Here is a 17,860-nt window from a genome sequence, read left to right on the forward strand (position 1 = left end):
CTGCTACATCGGGTGTGGGAGGGAGAGATGTCACGGACTCCAGTCCTGGCTGCCAGCTTGGAGGAGGCTGTTTGTGGGTCTCTTTGCTCAAGTGCCAGTCTGTCTTTTCCCTCGCTGTTCTTTCAAGCATGCCATTTAGAGAACCCAGTTTCCTTCTTTTTATTGTTAGTTCAAAGGAAAGACAGTGTCATTATTGGGAAATGTCCTTCTCGTTAAGAGTCAGTCATATAACAACATCTTTCCTTCTGCTCACTGCTGCGTCTCGTCATGGTTGCTGGCCTCTCACCAGCTGGGAACTCCTGGGGGTCGCGGAGGGCTGGAGCTTCGCACCAGTCCCCAGAGGTGGTTGGTAAAGGCACATCTGCAGTCACCTCAGCAGTGGGCGAGGAGGGGCATGAAAATCTCCCCTACCGTCCGGGAAAGTGCGGGAAAGTGCTCACCGGCTGGGGGAGGTGGCCTTTGGGTGGCTGTTGGAAAGGAAAGCCAGCGTGGGGGAGGGGGCCACGTTTTTCCTCACACCTTCTGCCCACGTGGTTTTGGTTCTTGGGGAAAGCAAACATTCCTGATGGCCAGGCCTGGCAGGAGAAACTGAATTCCATCAGCACTCACGGGTCACACAAGAAGCTGATTGAGGCTGTGGACGCTCTGAGTTTTTGAAATCATTCAATTTATGGGTCTAAATTTCTGGGAGCTGTAGAAGATATGTGTTAGTGCGTGTTTATTGTGGTAAAATATATATAACATAAAATTGACCATTTTAATCACTTCTAAGGACAGACAAGCTCCCTGTTTCTTGCCAGCAAGACGCTAAGTAGTGTTAAGTACATCCCAGTGTCGTGCAGCTGTCACCATTACCCATTTGCAGGATGTTGTCATCCTCTCAGACAGAAACTCTCTACCCAGTAAACAGTAATTCCCATTGTCCCCCAGTCCCTGGTAACCACGATTCTTCTTTCTGTCTTGGCGGCATATGTGTGTTTTTAATTTAGCAGGATGTGCACTTCCATTCCAAATACTTCACAGAAGAGCTAAGAAGAATTTTTATAGAGGACACTGACTCAGAGATGGAAGATTTTGAAGGGTTTACGCAGAGCGATCTGAATGTAAACAGTAACCCAGAAGTAAAGGTAATAATTATCAGCACGAGGAAGTGTGGGTTGTAATATTTTTAGTCCTGTTTCTGAATTGTAGTTTTACTTGTAAGAAGTCACTTCACAAATGAAAAGGTTTTACTGTGCCTGCCATGATTATCTTATAAGCCAGATAACAGAATATAAAAATTGCTACTCCAAGGCGAATCCCTGGTCCACCAATTCATTGTCCTCCTATAAAAAACCCAGGCATCTTCCCCTGGTGCCCTTGGAGTTTTGGGGGATGTGACCCAGGGGTGCCTTACTGTCCTTAGCAAAGAATTTATTTCAGACTTTCTTGAACCTCTTTTACCTAAAAAGAGGAAGGTCTATCATGAAGTAACATGTGAAATAATGTTCTTGGGCTTAGAGTTCGTTTGGCAAAGATTTAGCCGCAGTACACACGTAGAGTTTTCCCTGTGCATTCTTGACATGGAGGCTGACGTGTTTCTTCATGATGAAGACGACATGGGCCTGCTGGACTCCTGAAGGAGGTCTGCTCTCAGTGCTCTGCCATCGAGAGACTTGTTGGTTGCCTTCTTCCTGTTATTCCATATGCTCAGGCCAGTTTACTGCTGCCTAGTATTTGAATCTCAGGGTAACTTTGGAGAACAACAGCCTTTGGATTTTTTTGAGGCATAAAAGTGTTTTCTGCTAACTGAAAAATAGCCTACATTCATCCCCCCCAAATCAATAGACCACGTCTTTATTCGGTATCAAGATAGAGGATAGAGGGTAAGCTTCTTCACATTGAGAAGCTCCTAAGAACCACTTCTGGGTAGAACCTGTGTCGAAGTTGAAACAAGCTGTGACTAGTAGGTTTGCTTTGTCCCTCACCTTTTCCTAGGGGTAACTTAAGGCCTGGAAGCCCTCCTGGTCGGCTGCCATGTTGGATGGTGATGTTTTTTTCCCCTCCCCGTGAGTAGCAACACAGAGCTGTGCCTACCTGTTAGGCCCCAGCCCTCCCTGAGCTTTGATTCCAGAAACTGTTTGTGTGGCGGCTCGTGTGTCTGGCCAGCAAGTCTCCAGTCTCTTGCCAACGAGACACTGAGATCCTTCTAAACCCTGATGGGTATCACCTACTCTTCTCGACTTATTTATATCTTCTGTTCTTTAGCTAAGTGATGTCTGGTGATTGTAAGAATTTGCGTGTTCAGCACGGGAAAGTAAATTACCCCAAATTCTGTTTTGTTTTCCAAACCCTCACAATCTTTAAACTTAGGGTATGAATTGTGAGATAGTACGTTGACTCTGATATCACTCATAGTTCAGGGTAGGTCCCCCTGAAAATTTTATTTTAAAATGCAGTGAGGAAAGCCCTGTTGCCTCCCTACCCAAGCTCTTGCCCTGTGAAAACTGGGGAGACCACTTCTGCAGATAAGGGGAGACTACTATCCCTGGGTGCCTACTGGTCTTGTAGCCAAAGATGAAACAGCCACCGCGGGGGTTGCAGGCCCTGTGTTCTTGCCTTCAGGTCTGTGTGTCCACTGGTATTTTTACAGTTTGCTGTTTCCCTACTTTAGTCCTTTCGTGGTAAGCTACTCCATATCCATGGTCAAGAGAGGTGGGTTAGGTAGGTGATGATTATGATAAGTAAATAAAGCCAGTCTGGGGGATATCTCCTGTGAAGTTCTTCAACAGTGTCTCCTAAAATTGGGTTCCTCTGCAGCCCACCATTTTGAATTCCNTGTGGTTCTGCCCGCATCGGGCTGCTCGGTCTCGGGCCTCACCAGTTAAGAAGGACTGGGGGTTGAAGAAACCAGAAAGCCACACCACAGCCGGAAGGGCGAGGTCATGTGTCCAAGTATCCAGTTCTCGGCATCGTAAGAGGAGGTCATTAAACCTGGTTAACAGAAGGTAAGAAGAAATAAACTTGCTTTTTAGTAATGTGGAAGTTTCCCAATAAGATTAAGTAGATTCTGGGGAGGGGTGGTAGTAGAGAGGTGACTACTAATGACCTGTATGATTTGCAGATGTCCTTAATTTAAAGGGCTAGATTTTTTTCCTGTAAAGATTTTTTTTTAAATATCTCAACAGCTATTACCATTAGGGGACAAGAAACACTGGGTAATATGGAAAATTTGTCTCCATTTTTATAACTAAGGTTTAGATACTCCTGGAGCTATGTGATGACTACACAGGTGATCTGTGTATGATCTGGGCTGACAAATGCCGACATGGAGGTATGTACAGGGTGCTGAACGCACAGGAAACGTGTGTGTCTAGGACATGGAGGGGAAGGCTGCTATGATTGTCCCTCAACCAGTGTTGCCGGGAAAGGCAGGGGTGGGAGAGCATATGACAATAGTGTTCCCACGTGTGATAATTACCTGAAAGCAGGAAAGGTTAGCATAAGGCTATTTTATCCATTGTGTGCCTGTGGTTTGAGAAACTCGTTCTTACACAGGTTCTCTCATCGGCACAACCATTTTGCAAAGAACCTGCAATTTTCCTATGAGGAAGCCGACTCACAGAAGCTGAGAAAAGTGAACTTTGATAAAAGTAGGAGACATGTGAGACATGGAACTGTAGGTTTATGAGGTGCTAAAAACGGGAAATGGAGCCAGGGGTATAAGATGGAGCCCGGGAAGGAGAGCCGAACACAAAAGCCAGCCAAACAGTTCTCCAGAGTGAGGCCCACTTGGACTAGCCCTCAAGTTTTCTGGGATCTGGTTTGGTTCAGAGCTGCCTAAGAAGACGGGGTGATTGAAGAATCAACCCCACAAAGCACCTCTGCAGGAAACATCTGCCTGTGCCTGGGCTGTGAAGGAGGAAAGGCTGCAAATAAATATTCGTGTTCAAACTTGGGTTACCACAAGAAAAGTTTCTGCCGGCTTAGAACGTGTCCCTGTGCCCCGGCCCCATGTTGCAAACCACTGGTGTAGGGAAAACCTAAAGATAGATAACAGAAAACAGGTAAAGAGCAGGAGAAGCCAGGGTAGAAAGACTCAAAGTGTTGCACAAGAAGAGAACCATTGCACCCAATTTGCAGCAAGTTTTTTTAAAAATGAAGTGACTGCTTGTATAAACAAGATAGTTTAGAAGTCATCAGGTTAAGAAAAAGTTGAAAGTCCTCAGAAGCAGAAAAGAGAAATGTAAGCAAAAGTAGCATAAGGTAGAATACTAAGAAAAGCAAATGGAAATAAAGATGGAGAGTGAAAATAAGGAAAGCTGAAATGAAACAACACATTTTTACTAATAACAATTCTAAAAAAAATTTGAGTTTTCCCAAATTACAGGTTGGAACCTGTATAATCCAGGTTCAATACTAATATGCATCTTAGTCCAGACTGTGAAGCTGAGAGAATCCTCTAGTCAGCAAAAACATGAAGTATCATAAAGGGAAAGAAATGTCAGTCTCAGATGCCTCTGTATAGCAGCATTTGATCAGAGTAGAGTGATGCCGACAAAGCCCACCAACCATGTAGGGGTTAGTATTCCTTTAATGAGCCAATTGTCATTTGAGTATATAGACACCTGATTATATGGCATGTAAAGCAGCAGCAAATCCAACAAACAGTAAAGTTGATAAATCACGAAATAAGGAATCTGAAAAAAAAGATTGAATAAGTATGTTTAAACTCCAGGGAAAGAAAATAATAGTCATAAAACCAAAAACAGGAGCTTAAGAAACTAGGCCAGGTACCTCCTCCCCCAACTAGAAACAACTTGGAACTGAAAACTGATTTTTGACAATGAAAAATTTTAAAAATTAAGAGGAGAAATGGACCAGAGACAACTAAAGATATCTTGAGAGATCACCCAGAGCTGACAAAATCAGAATAGACACACATTGAATATGTGCGAGTTCAGGTAGGTAAATAGAATGAAGAGAAGGGGGAAAGCAGTAGTTGGAGAAATAATTTTTCAGAGTGGAAGCTACAAACAGGCTCAGCATAAGGTACCAAGTAGAATATATTTTTAAAAATCCACACCTAAATACGGCAGTACATTGTAGGCCATCAAGTGTAAAGAGAAAAATCTTAACTTCCCAGAGAGAATAGATAAGTTGTGAAGAAATGACAAGTATATTTAAGAACAGACTCAGCTATTATAAATGCCAGAAGTCGATGGAGTTATGACATTGAAATTCTGAGAGAAAATAATTGTATCCTAGAATTCTACATACAGGTCAACTATTAAGAGCAAGAGCATTGTGAAGAGAATTCACACACAGAAAAAAACAAAAAACAAAACCATTTATTCCCCACCACATTCCCCGAAAGCCCTGTTGTATATTTCATCCTTTTGTGAAAAGAAAAGGGGGCCCAGAGCAAAGGAGCCCAGAATGAGATGCAAAAAGCAACAACGAGAAAGCAATGTGTGTTGTTAAAGCCAAAATAATTACTGACTAAACAAAACAAAATACTGTGGTTTAAAATACAGTTGATCTACAGTTCCAGACCAGAGGAGGCTGATGTTCAGAAAGGGGTTAAAATGTCTACAGGAAAAAGTGTGGACTTTACCCTGTGTTGGAAAAGTCAAAAGTATGTGTGTTACAAAGTGTCTCCACTGAAATAATAGGAACTGTCCAGGGATAAACATGGAATAAATAAAACTAGTAAACCAACCAAAGTCAGAAAAGGTTGGGGGGGGGGGGGAAGAAACAGAAATTAGCACAAAATAAGATGGTGGAAATGAGTCCAAAGTTACCATATAAAGTTTAACTGTAAGTATAACTTTTTGATTGGAGATAACAATGTTTGATTTGGGGTATTCATAGCATTAACATATCCAGTGAGGCTCTGCTCCCCTTCCCTGCTGCGGTCTTTGCTGTCATCTGTGGCATTTCCGCACAGCACCTATCACACCTGTGTTGGCACACATCCCACACGGCCAACACTAGGTGCCTGGGGGGCAGTTTCCATGTGCAGTCATTTGGAATTCTAGTGGGACTTCCCAGTTTTAAGGCTCAGAGTAGCATTCTGGCTCATGGAAGACAGACTCAGGAAAGCCAGGACAAAGAATCTCTCTACTAAAAAGACAGGAATAGAGAGAACATTACGAAATGTTTTGTATTGACTACCAAGGCCACGGGACTGCTGGAAAGAACACTGGCCCCCCGAGAACTGTGAATTTCTGTCCCTGGCTTTGTGACACATCTGTGCAGTCACACCCACACGCTGACAGTCTTGATTTACTGCATACCAAGCTACACATTTTGAAAAAGTCCTGAGATGGCATTAGTAATCACTGGCTTTGAAAATGAGGGAATAGAGAACTCCAGTTAAGATGGCAGAGTAATAAACCACTGCACTCCCCTCCTCCCACAACCCCATCCAAATTAAAACTAAGTTATAGGAACCACCACCCGAAAGGTAGCTGAACAGAACTATAAAGACATAAGCCAGGCTGAGACTGGTAGAAGTGGCAGACACGAGAAACAGGCTGGTCCCACACCCACATATGGTGGTTAAGAATTGGGAGGGGCATCTTGGCTGCGGAGGTCCCCCCTGAGGAGTGAGGGGTCCCAGTGCTGGGAAGAGGAGTCCCCATGACATTGCTGTGAAAATCATCAGGGATTCTGTCTGGGTAAGACGGGCTGCTGGAGACCTAGGCGTCCTCTTAAAGGACCTGCACACACAATCACTCGCTCACAAACAACTTGCCCTAAGCTCCATAGAAAAGACAGCAGCTGGAAAAGTGCCATACAGGGCAGGAGCTGAATTAACTAGTTTCAGGGTGAAGGCTGGAGGGGCAGCTCTCTCCAGGACTAAAGTGACCGCCCCGCCACACAGCCAGCAGGTGCAGGAAGACTCCAAATCCGCATCTCCACTAACCTGCCCCACCTGGTGATTCTCTCAGACCTGACCTTCCCAATTCAGGAGCCCAATTAGAACCTTTCAGATGTTAATCTAATGCAAGTGCTGGCCTGGGTCCACACTGAGGACTTTGCTAAAAATCTCTGAAAGGTCCACAAACCGCAGACAAGCAGCAGCTGGCTTTAGCATACCCTGTACCTCTTGATAAGCTGCCCCAATCCCAGCATTAATAACAGCTGGCCCTGGTTCAAAGCAAAACCACTCCCAGGTGTGTCCAATCCCAGCACGGGCAGCTACCAACTACAGATCACTTAGTAGCTCCTACCAGGTGGCCCTGGGCTAGACACAGGCAGCAGCTTATCTTAGTCTGCACTGGAGTACCTCCCAAGAGGCCCCAGAACCAACACACCTGGTGGGTGGCTTCAGTGCACTACCCAATTAGTACCACAAGTGACACACCCAAAGGTGGACTTGGCAGGCACCAGAGCCATGCTCAAGTGAACACCCCACTCGATGGGGTCAGCCCCTGCACAACAGCTTCTCCTTAGCAGCCATAGCCAGTCCACATAGTGCGTTAGCCTGAAGGTCAGTTCCACCCACAGATGTGCCAAAAGCAATCAAGGCTAAACTACAACAGAACACACACAAACCGCACAAAAGACAACCCTAGAGCACCTCAGGTGACCAGGAAGACTGTGCCACTGGGTCCCACAGAACACCTACTACATAAGGCAACTCTACCAAGACGGAGACGTAGCAGATCTACCTAATAGGGAGGCAGCAAAAATGAGGAGACAAACATGTCCCAAATCAAAGTCAGCATAAAACTAAAAAAAAAGGATTAAACAAAATGGAGACAAGCAATCTACCAGATGCAGAGTTCAAAACACTGGTTATGATGATGCTCAATGATCTCAATGAGAACTTCAACCAAGAGGTAGGATATAAAAAAAGAAATAGAAAACAAAACACAAGTGAACACAATAACTGAATGAAGAATACATTCAATGAAATCAAGAACAGATTAGATGAAGGAGAGGATTGAATCAGCGATTTGGAAGACAAGATAGCAGAAAACACCGAATCAGAACAGTCAAAAGAATTAAAAAAATGAAGATAGTTTAAGGGGTCACTGGGACAACCTCAAGCATAACAACATTTACATCCTAGAAGTACCAGGAGAAGAGACAGAGCAAGGGATTGAAAACCTATTTGAAGAAATAATGACTGGAAACTTCCCTAACCTTATGAAGAAAATAGACATACAAGCTCAGGAAGTGCAGAGAGTCCCAAACAAGATGAACCCAAAGAGGCCTGCCCTGAGATACATCATAATTAAAATGCCAAAGGTTAAAGACAATTTTAAAAGCAGCAAGAGAAAAGCAGTTAGTTACCTACAAGGGGGCACCCGTAAGACTGTCAGCTATTTCTCAACAGAAACTGCCTGACAGAAAGGATTGGCACAAAATATTCAAAGTGATGCAAAGCAAGGACCTACAACTAGGGTTACTCTGCCCAGCAAACGATCATTTAGAATAGAAGGCAAGTTTAAGAGTTTCCCAGACAAGAAAAAGCTAAAGGAGTTCATCACTACCAAACCAGTATTACGAGGAATATTAAAGGGACTTCTTTAAAGAAGAAGGAAAAAAATTAAAAATATGCATAAGAAAATAAGGCAAAGAAAAATATTCTTACTGACAAAGACAAACACAATAAAAGCAGTAGACTGAGCAACACTAAAGCTAGTACAAAGGTTAAAAGGCAAAAGTAGGAAGATCATGTATAATTACAACAGTAAATTAAGGGATACTCAAAGACACAAAAATAAAAAATGACAAAAACACAAATGTGGAGGGGGTGAGTGAAAATAGTAGTGATATTTGAATGTGTTTGAACTTACATGACCATCAACTTAAAACAGACTGGTATAAACATAGGCTGGTATATGTAAAGCACATGGTGACCACAAACCAAAAATCTACAAGAGATACACAAGAAATAAAGAGAAAGGAATCCAAACAACACTACAAAAAGTCATCAACACATGAAAGTAAGAGAATAAGGAACAGAATGAAAACAATAAAATGGCAGTAAGGACATACTTATCAATAATTACTTTAAATGTAAATGGATTAAATGCTCCAATCAAAAGACAAAGGATAAAGAAGAGGTGGTACATATATACAATGGAGTATTACTCGGCTATAAAAAGGAATGAAATCATACCATGTGCAACAATATGGATGGACCTAGAGGGTATTATACTAAGCAAAACAAATCAGATAGGGAAAGACAAATACCATATGATTTGACTTATGTATGGAATCTAAAAAACAAAACAGAAACAAACTCATAGATACAGAGAACAAACTGATAGTTGCCCAATGGGAGAGGCATTGGGGGGCTGGGCGAAAAAAGTGAAGGGATTAAGAAGTACAAATTCGCAGTTTCAAAATGGTCACGGGAATGTCAAGTATAGCATAGGGAACACAGTCAATAATATTGTAATAACTATATTTGGTGTCAGGTGGGTACAGACATTGGGGGTATCACTTCATATGTTATATAAATGTCTAACCACTATGTTGTACACATGAAACCAATATAATATTGAATGTTGACTCTAACTGAAAAGAAAAAAAAAATTAAACAACATGGAGAGAAACAGCCGAGTGATGGAGAGCGGCCAGGTGCTGAATACTTAAGCTCCTGGATCAAGCAAAGCCTGAAGCTGGCAGTACCTGTGGATTTTTCAGTCATATAAGCCAATAAATTCTCTTTTACTTAAAAATATTTTTAAAAATTTAATAAAAGGAGCAAAAAAGAAAATGAGCGTATAAGATGACATGACAGCAAACTCAAATTGCCACCCACAACCATTTAAATCATAACAACTCAATGAGGGAATGCTATTAACTACATTTTTCAGATGACAGACTGAGAAATTAGGTCAGGTATTTTGTCCAAGATCAAATAGCTAATAAGTTAAGAGGCAGAATTTGAATTTTGCTCTGACCCTGACTTTTAACTGATTTTTGCTTTCAAAGCAATACACTAAGGAAACTCAAGTGAAACGGGTGGTAGTTTGCACACTTACTGAATACAGTCACAAAGCACAATCTTGATAGTTTTTATGGGGCTGAATAATAATTCAGAACACTGCATCAGCACCAAGGCCAATAAAGGACAGCGGGGGTGAGGATGGAGTCGCTTACCACTGGGCCAGGCCGTAAGTAGATGGATAAGCCAGTTTGCTCCACGTGGCTGGTACCATGTCGTAACTCAGTGCGGACTGCTGGGCTTCCACATCAGAAGATAAGGTCAGCTCCCCCTTGCACGGAGAAGGAAGGCCACGTAGTAAATGTCATCCGATGTTGTGCAGCCTGCTCTAGCCCCACTTTTAAACTTACCTTCAAACCAAGGTCTAATTGTTGAAGTGACACACGGATTTCCTGCAGGAGAATATTCATCCTCTCACATTCTTGGAAGCAAACAAGAATATAGGGGCTTCTATTTGTGTTTTTTTGCATGATCTCTGCCATGTTGAACTCTTCAGGAAGTCTCTCCAAAATGTCATCCAAGACATTCTTAACCTTAAATCATTAGCACACAAAGATTTAGCTCCTTTCTATTTCATTTTTGCTCACAGTGACATATATTAATACATACAGAGGGTGCCCAAAAAATGTATACACAGTTTAAAGGGAAAAATTGTATTAAAATTACACTGATAGTAACCACTGTGAGCACCTCTTGTAATTGCAGAAGTCAAATGTGACTTGTATTCATCTTTAGTTATCAGTATATATTGAGTATTACAATTTTAATACAGTTTTTTCCTTTCAGGAAAAAGGAAAGTAGAGCCCCAACATTTGGGTATTCTATTTTATAATCTGCTAATTAAAAAAAAATCATATGAAAAATCCCATGAACCAAAGATGCCTTTAAGTTTGACCTGATTCTGATGACCAATGCTGCCCTCACAGCTGACATCTCCTAAAATTCTGGGAGCAATTTAGATCGACATTTTCAAAAACAAGCAAGCCTGTCTTCCATAATTGTTGCCCTGGAGAAAATATAGATTTATACACTGGAGACATGAATATGTACATGGTACTCCGATGTGCATATTTATTCTTTCTAAGCAGTTGTACTGAGCTGGGGAAAGCAAACAAACACCAAAAATGGACAAAAGATTGAAAAATATTGCCTGTCTTCAGCCTCAGGCATCATTCCCTTTCCTCAATCTCTCCGGTTACTGCCTGTGGTTCTGACATCATGCTTGCAAGTAGGTTTAGCACCCCCGGCAGGTAACGTGTCAGGTCCTGAAATCTTAAATTCCTTCACAGCAGCAGTAGAGAGTATGAAACACAATGCAGCAGAGAAGTTAGGTGAAAGAAGGGTTTTTGAATCAGCTAGAATTTGGTTTCCTTCACTGGCTTTTTCTAGGGGTCTGGCCTTGGTCCGTTACTTAAGCTTTTCCCTGAAATAGGGATCGTGATACTACTCAGAGCTATTGAGGATTAAACACACATTTGTAAAGCACTTTCTTTAGCGCCTAGCATATATTAAGCACCTGCTAGAAGGTCGTTGCTAAAATCTGTTTGCCTCTCTGGGGTGCTGAGGCATCTTTACCTCATTTGCTCTGCATTTTTTGGTTTAATGATCAGCTTTCTTATTGGAAAGATTGAAACCCCAAAACTAGATGAAGGCCTCATCCATCTCTCTGCTTCTATTAACACTGTAGCTTTCCCCAAATGGACGGATTTTTTTCCTTGTTCATCTTTTTTTTTTTTTAATCTAACATTCACGTAAGGAAGGTGATAGGATAAAACACCGTACAACAATTCTAAAGCTTCTAAATTACAAACAAGTATCTCAACAAATGACCTCATTTCAAGAAATAATTGAAATGTTTCAAGAATTAATATGGAAAAGTCCTGGGACCTCATTATAATTAGATCTAATGGTTAGTGTCTTCCAACAGCCTGACTCCTTGTCAATCAAATCATGTTAAACAATTTTGAGAGAAGAATAAGGGGTTAATTTATTTTGGGGAACATAAACTATTCAGGTTTTAAATTAACGAGAAACAAGATTTCAACCTAAATGTAAAAAAATATATATTTGATGTCCATTTCTCATCCCCATCATTCTAGACAGGGGTCAGCAAACTTTTGAGATGGAAGAACCGCCAGGGGTCAGCAAACTGCAGCTTGCAAGCCACAGGCTCTGAAGTAAAATTGAAAATGAAAATAAAACTATCATGGTTTCATTTACAAAATGTTTCAAGAATATTATTCACATAATGGTGATTATGTAAAAGTATATTTATGGCTCTCGAATAATTTTTAAATTGTTGTGAGAGACAGGATTGCCTTTTCTAGGGGTCGGCAAACTTTTGAGACAGAACATACAAAAGAACTGCATGTGGCTCGCGAGCCACAGTTTGCCGACCCCTGATTCTAGAGCAATAAATACTTTCAAAAGAATAAAATGCCAGTCTCCCAAGACAATGTAAAAAAGACAGAGCCAAAAACACATTGAGAGTGAAAGGCAAGCCAGATTTGGAGAAGATATTTGCAATATATGTATCTGACAAAGGACATACACATAACATAAAGAGTCCTTACAAATCCATAAGAAAAACATTGAAAACCCAATTAGAAAAATGGGAAAGTAAAAGTAACCGGAACAGGTACTTTACATGACAGTATATCCAAATGGCCATAAACATATGAAAAGATCCTCAAACATTATTATCCCTGCACTGAGGAATGCAAAATTAAAGCCACAATGAAATATCATTACCCCTAACAAAACCACAGGAGAGCTAGAGAGAAAACTTTCACACTGTGGTGGGGAGTGAAGCTGGCAGAAGCCCTTCAGGGAGCTGTTAGCGAGTATCTACAAAAGCTAAACAAACCCTTTGATCCAGCAATTCCGCTCATGAGTATAATGAGTGGATACCTTTGGGAGTTAGCTTTGTCTATTGACAAAAGACCGTACAAGAATGTTCATGGCTGTGATATTCATAATGGTGAACAGAAACAACCCAAATGTCCATCTATCAAGGAATAAAGAATTGTATATTCATATAGTAGAATGTTAAAATGAACCGTTGGTCCATGTACAACAAGGATGAATCCCAGATGTAACGTGGAATGGGAAGAGCTAGACATACATGAGTACATCCTGTACGACTACATGTATTTGAAGTTCAAACACAGGCAAAACTCATCATGGTGATAGAAGTAAGAAGAGCAGTTACCTGTGGGCTGGAGCGGGAGGGGTTCATTGGCCGGTAAAGGGCATGAGTTACCTTCCGGAGTATTGGAGATGTGCTGTATTTTGATCTGGGTGGTGGGTATATGGGTGTATACAAAGGTAAAAATTCACTCTGTCGTCCGCTTAAGATGAGCACCTTGCACTGTATATATGTATACCTCAGTAGAGAAGAAAAGGAAGACCCTCTACCTTATCTTCTGTGGACTGCCCCAGCTCGTCACTGACGAGTACATTCCTGGGCTGCATCTCCAGCAAAGTTCTGAAGAGAGTGTTGGATGTCACCATCAGGAATTCGATTTCAGCGTTTGGATGGAGGCCATACAGCGCTGGGCTTTCCGGCGGAAGCATCTCCTCTACGTACTGGTGGTAGCCTGGGTAATCTAGATTAGGTGGGGCTGCGAATCCCGGTGCCAGCATAAGCTCATCTTCAATCTTCAACCCAAAAGGAAAAGTTGGTTATTCCCAACGAAATGGGCATTGATCTTTGCTTCCTAAACGTGATGAGAGCTCGCTGGTAAGCAGGTACCGGCACAATGCTGTACAGAGGGCTGGCTCTCTGCAGTGTTCCATGGCCCTTTCATGATTGATCATTCGGCTGTGTGTAGGGCACCAGGCTGACTTGGGACGAGTGCAAGGAACACATGAAGCTTATCCCTACGGAGACTTAGTGTGCAGCTTGCTTCGGGCAATATGACACATGCAGACGCGGGGGACGAACGGGTGCTCAACCATCTACTGTGTAGTGGTCACCCTGTCACATGCTTCCAGTCATTGATTCTCCCACACATCCCCATTTTGCAGAGAGAAATCAAGACTCAGTGTAACTTGCCTCTAGGGAGATCTTAATTCCGAGCTCATTTTAGTCTGACTCGATAGCCTGTGCTTTCCCAGTGTACATCCTCTCCACAGTACTGCTTCAAATTATTTTACATACGTTACATATGAATTTTATAAACAGTTATATGTGCATATATTGGAAAATATGTGTAAGTGTGTGTGTATAGATAACATTTTATAAGGCAGTATAAAGTAAGAGTTAATTCAATGCTACCTCCGCATGACCTTGAGCTACTCAGGGCAGAAATCTGTGTTGTTCACCTCAGATCCATAGATCCTGGGACGGTTGCTGGCACATAACTGGTGCTCAGCACAGAGTTGCCTAACGAATGGAAGGCTGGAGTCATAAGGCATTTCTCATGTCCACCCACTTCATTAGACTGGGGTAGAGGGTAGACATTCCACGTGGAGGAATGTTCTTAAGGGCAGCGTGAGGAGCAATACCAAACCTAAAGATTAATATTAGAATGTAGCTCTTCACAATGTAGCAAAAGCATTTATGGGCCTGAATCTCTGACCAGCCATAATAAACACAGACTGCCAATCAAGTGCTTATAATTTTCTAGTTCACTCAGCATAATTTCAGATTTTTGTTTTCTGCTTGTTCTTTAGTTCCCAGGGGCCATTACACCTGTTATAATTTTCCCAGTCTCTCTTGCTATAAATTCTGTCTAAAAGGGTGCCAAAGAATGTAAACACATTTTAAGAAAGGAAAAACTGTATTAAAATTGTAGTACTCAATATATACTGATAACAAAAGATGAATACAAGTCACGTTTGGCTTCTGCAATTACAAGAGGTGCTCAAAGTGGTACCATCAGCATCCAGACACTTCTGATTACGAAGAACTACTGCTTGAGCAACGCTGACCAAAGTGTCCACTTGTCTACATTTTTTTGGCACCCCTGGTATATGCAGTTTTAAATGTATAGGGAGGGGATATTACTTTTTTAAAAAACTATTACCTAATGTAGCTATTTTATGCCAAGATTTCCTAAATCATTTTTTGAAAAGGGGTTTTTCTCTATAACTCCATGTTATGCTATCTGGTCCCTTCACTATTGCCCAGAGACAAAGCGAATATTCACAATTTCTTATTCAATAATATGTATTGATCACTTAATATGCCCACACAAGCCTTGGAAGTATAAAAGATTCATATGACCTAGTTCTTAAGGAACTCTCAGTCTAATGGGGGCAAAATAAGTGACTTTCTATACAATCATGTCACCGGTGAGTAATGGCAGGTTACTCCTTCCTTCTCAAACCTGCAATCCCAGATTTCCTAGATAGTCTATGCCCTTGGAGACGATGTTCAGTTGCTGTCTGTGAATTCCAAAAGGCATTTGAAAGATCTGAGTCAGCATTTCTATTTCAATTTTGTACTGGGAGGATTTTCAAGTTCAGTCTTTCATATTGCCACAAACAAAAATCTTGACCCAATGACTATTAGAAAGAGCAACCTGGACTACCTTACCACCAGTATCTATTAGCTTGGTTTAAGTATTTATCCACCTTTCCTATCACTTCATATTTATGTATCAGAATAATCAAAACTTAAGTTTCACCTCACTCAGGGTGACCAAAACAAAACTGAAGGATATTTAGACTTGCATTAGTCTATGATAGATAAATGAGCCAAAATAAAAATATGGGCACAAAATATGAACGATAAAACCAAAAGTTGGAATAAACATAACTAAGTCAAACTTTATTCCCTACAAACAAGGACTTGGGTCTTCTCTGTTAGTGCTCACTAACAGAGAAGGAATTTTAAGAGCCACAGTGAAATTGTCCTTCAATATAAACAAGGAGATAAAAATAGTTTCAAGCAAAGAAATTAACCAAAAAGTGGAACCACTTAAAAATGTTAAAATGCCGCAGGGACCGATCATTTGAGTGCCTACTCATATAATGTTGGTGGGACTGCAAATGATCCCTGCTTTCTGGAAAGACAATTAGGCGGTCTTTAAAAACACGGGAAGAGTGCCTTTTATATGCTCAGCAATGAGCAAAGCCAAGAACAACAACAGCAAGCTCAAAGAAAAGGGCTTGAGGTTTACAGCCAGACCGACCTGGCTCAGTTCCCATCGTTGAGTGGTTTGGAGACCTTAAAAAATGACAGTTATCAGAGTTTCAATCTCTTTATCAGTAAAATGAGGCTCACACTAGCAATCTAATGAGTGTGGCTGTGAGAACGTAAGGACCAGCTATGCAGACATCTAGGCACATAGCAGGCTTTTATAAATGTTACTTTTGGTTTTCCCTGTGTCCTAGGAGCAGTCACGATTATTTCAAGTACATCTTGATTTTCTGGAAAGGAAGAGACAACCTGGGAAACGTTTGACTGTAAATTCCTACTATGATGTCAAAAAAGTAAAGTTTGAGAAGTAAGGCTTGATTCATCCAGGGACCTGTGTGCTCCTTCTCCTTCAAGAAAACCGTAAAGAATTCAAGGTACTCAAGGAGCTACGTGAACCACGGTTCTCCTTTCCCATTAAAGGGCTTTTATGAAACCCTGCCGCTTGCTGATGGGGCCAGAGCTGTACAGCTCTCTGAACTGTGGCCACCTATCTTGTGTTTGGGGGAGGGCTGTTTGAAAAGGTCACTGTTATGCCTCAAAGAATCAGTGGATAAACATTTCTCCAAAGAAGATACACGCATGGCCAATAAGCTCAGGAAAAGATGCTCAACATTACTAGTCTTTAGGGAAATGCAACGTGATACCACGTCACACCCACCAGGATGGCTAAAATAAAAAACACGGACAATGAAAGTGTTGGCAAGATATGGGGCGAATAGGGCCTTCACACATCGCCGGTGGGAGTATAAAGTGGTGCAGCCACTTTGGAAAAACAATTTGGAAGTTCCTTAAAACGTTAAACCTAGAGTTACCATCTAGAGTTACCTAGATCACTCCTAGGTATACCTGATCTAGAGTTACCTAGATCACTCCTAGGTGTATACCCAAGGGAAATGACAATATATGTCTACACAAACACTTGTACATGAATGTTCATAGCAGCATTATTCATAATAGCCAAAAAGTGGAAACAATCCAAATGTCCATCAACCGACGAATGGATAAACGAAATGTAGTATGCCCATACAGTGGAATACTATTTGGCCGTAAAAAGGAAGTACTGATACAAGCTATAACATGGATGAACCCTGAAAACATTATGCTAATTGAAAGATAGCAGACACAAAAGGCCACTTATCATATGATCCCATTTATATGAAATGTCCAGAATAGACAAATCTATAGAGACAGACATTAGTGGCTGCCTGGGGCTGGGGGAAAGGGGGTGGGGAAAAGAGGATGGTGACTGCTAATCTCTACAGGGTTTCTTTCCGGGGTGATGAAAATGTTCTAAAATAGATTGTGGTGATGGCTGTACAACTGTGACTATGCTAAAAATCTTTGGATTCTTCCATTTAAATTGGTAAATTTTATGAGACTGTGAATTATATCTCAATAAACTATATTTATAAAAAAAGAACCTATGGAATTGTGCTCAAGGAGAATGAACTTCCACATCATGAAAAAATCATCAAGGACTTGAACTCTTCTTTGCAGAAGTCAGTGCCAGGCACAATGATTAGGAACTGGGAAAGCCACATGCTGCCGCTCTGCCGCCTCTATGGGACTACTGTCCTTTTCACAGCTTCCTTCCTAGTCTTTAATAAAAGACTCCCCTCCCCTGCGGCCTATCCAAGGAGTCTTGGTTATGACAAGAAGCTCCCAGTCAGTCTAAACAAGTGCACGGCCCTTGGCTTATGAGTAAAAAATGCCATGGTCCCAAAGTGCTGTGAGGGATTTTCAGAACTTACCCGAGGTTG

At 41.5% G+C, this 17,860-nt stretch overlaps 1 protein-coding gene across 1 annotated transcript in view; it reads right to left on the reverse strand.

Moving 5' to 3' along the window:
• DNAH11 (dynein axonemal heavy chain 11) overlaps window positions 1-17,860 on the reverse strand; it is a 307,848-nt gene that overhangs the window by 15,216 nt on the left and 274,772 nt on the right. The window contains exons 75-78 of the mRNA XM_019651988.1: window positions 13,370-13,612; window positions 10,303-10,485; window positions 10,108-10,223; window positions 2,861-2,973 (exon numbers count right to left, since the gene is read on the reverse strand). Of these exons, the coding sequence (XP_019507533.1) occupies window positions 2,861-2,973; window positions 10,108-10,223; window positions 10,303-10,485; window positions 13,370-13,612 (655 nt within the window). The remainder of the gene's footprint in view (window positions 1-2,860; window positions 2,974-10,107; window positions 10,224-10,302; window positions 10,486-13,369; window positions 13,613-17,860) is intronic.

Source organism: Hipposideros armiger, unplaced genomic scaffold (genome assembly GCF_001890085.2).
Source record: "Hipposideros armiger isolate ML-2016 unplaced genomic scaffold, ASM189008v1 scaffold_171, whole genome shotgun sequence".
Taxonomy (NCBI): domain Eukaryota; kingdom Metazoa; phylum Chordata; class Mammalia; order Chiroptera; family Hipposideridae; genus Hipposideros; species Hipposideros armiger.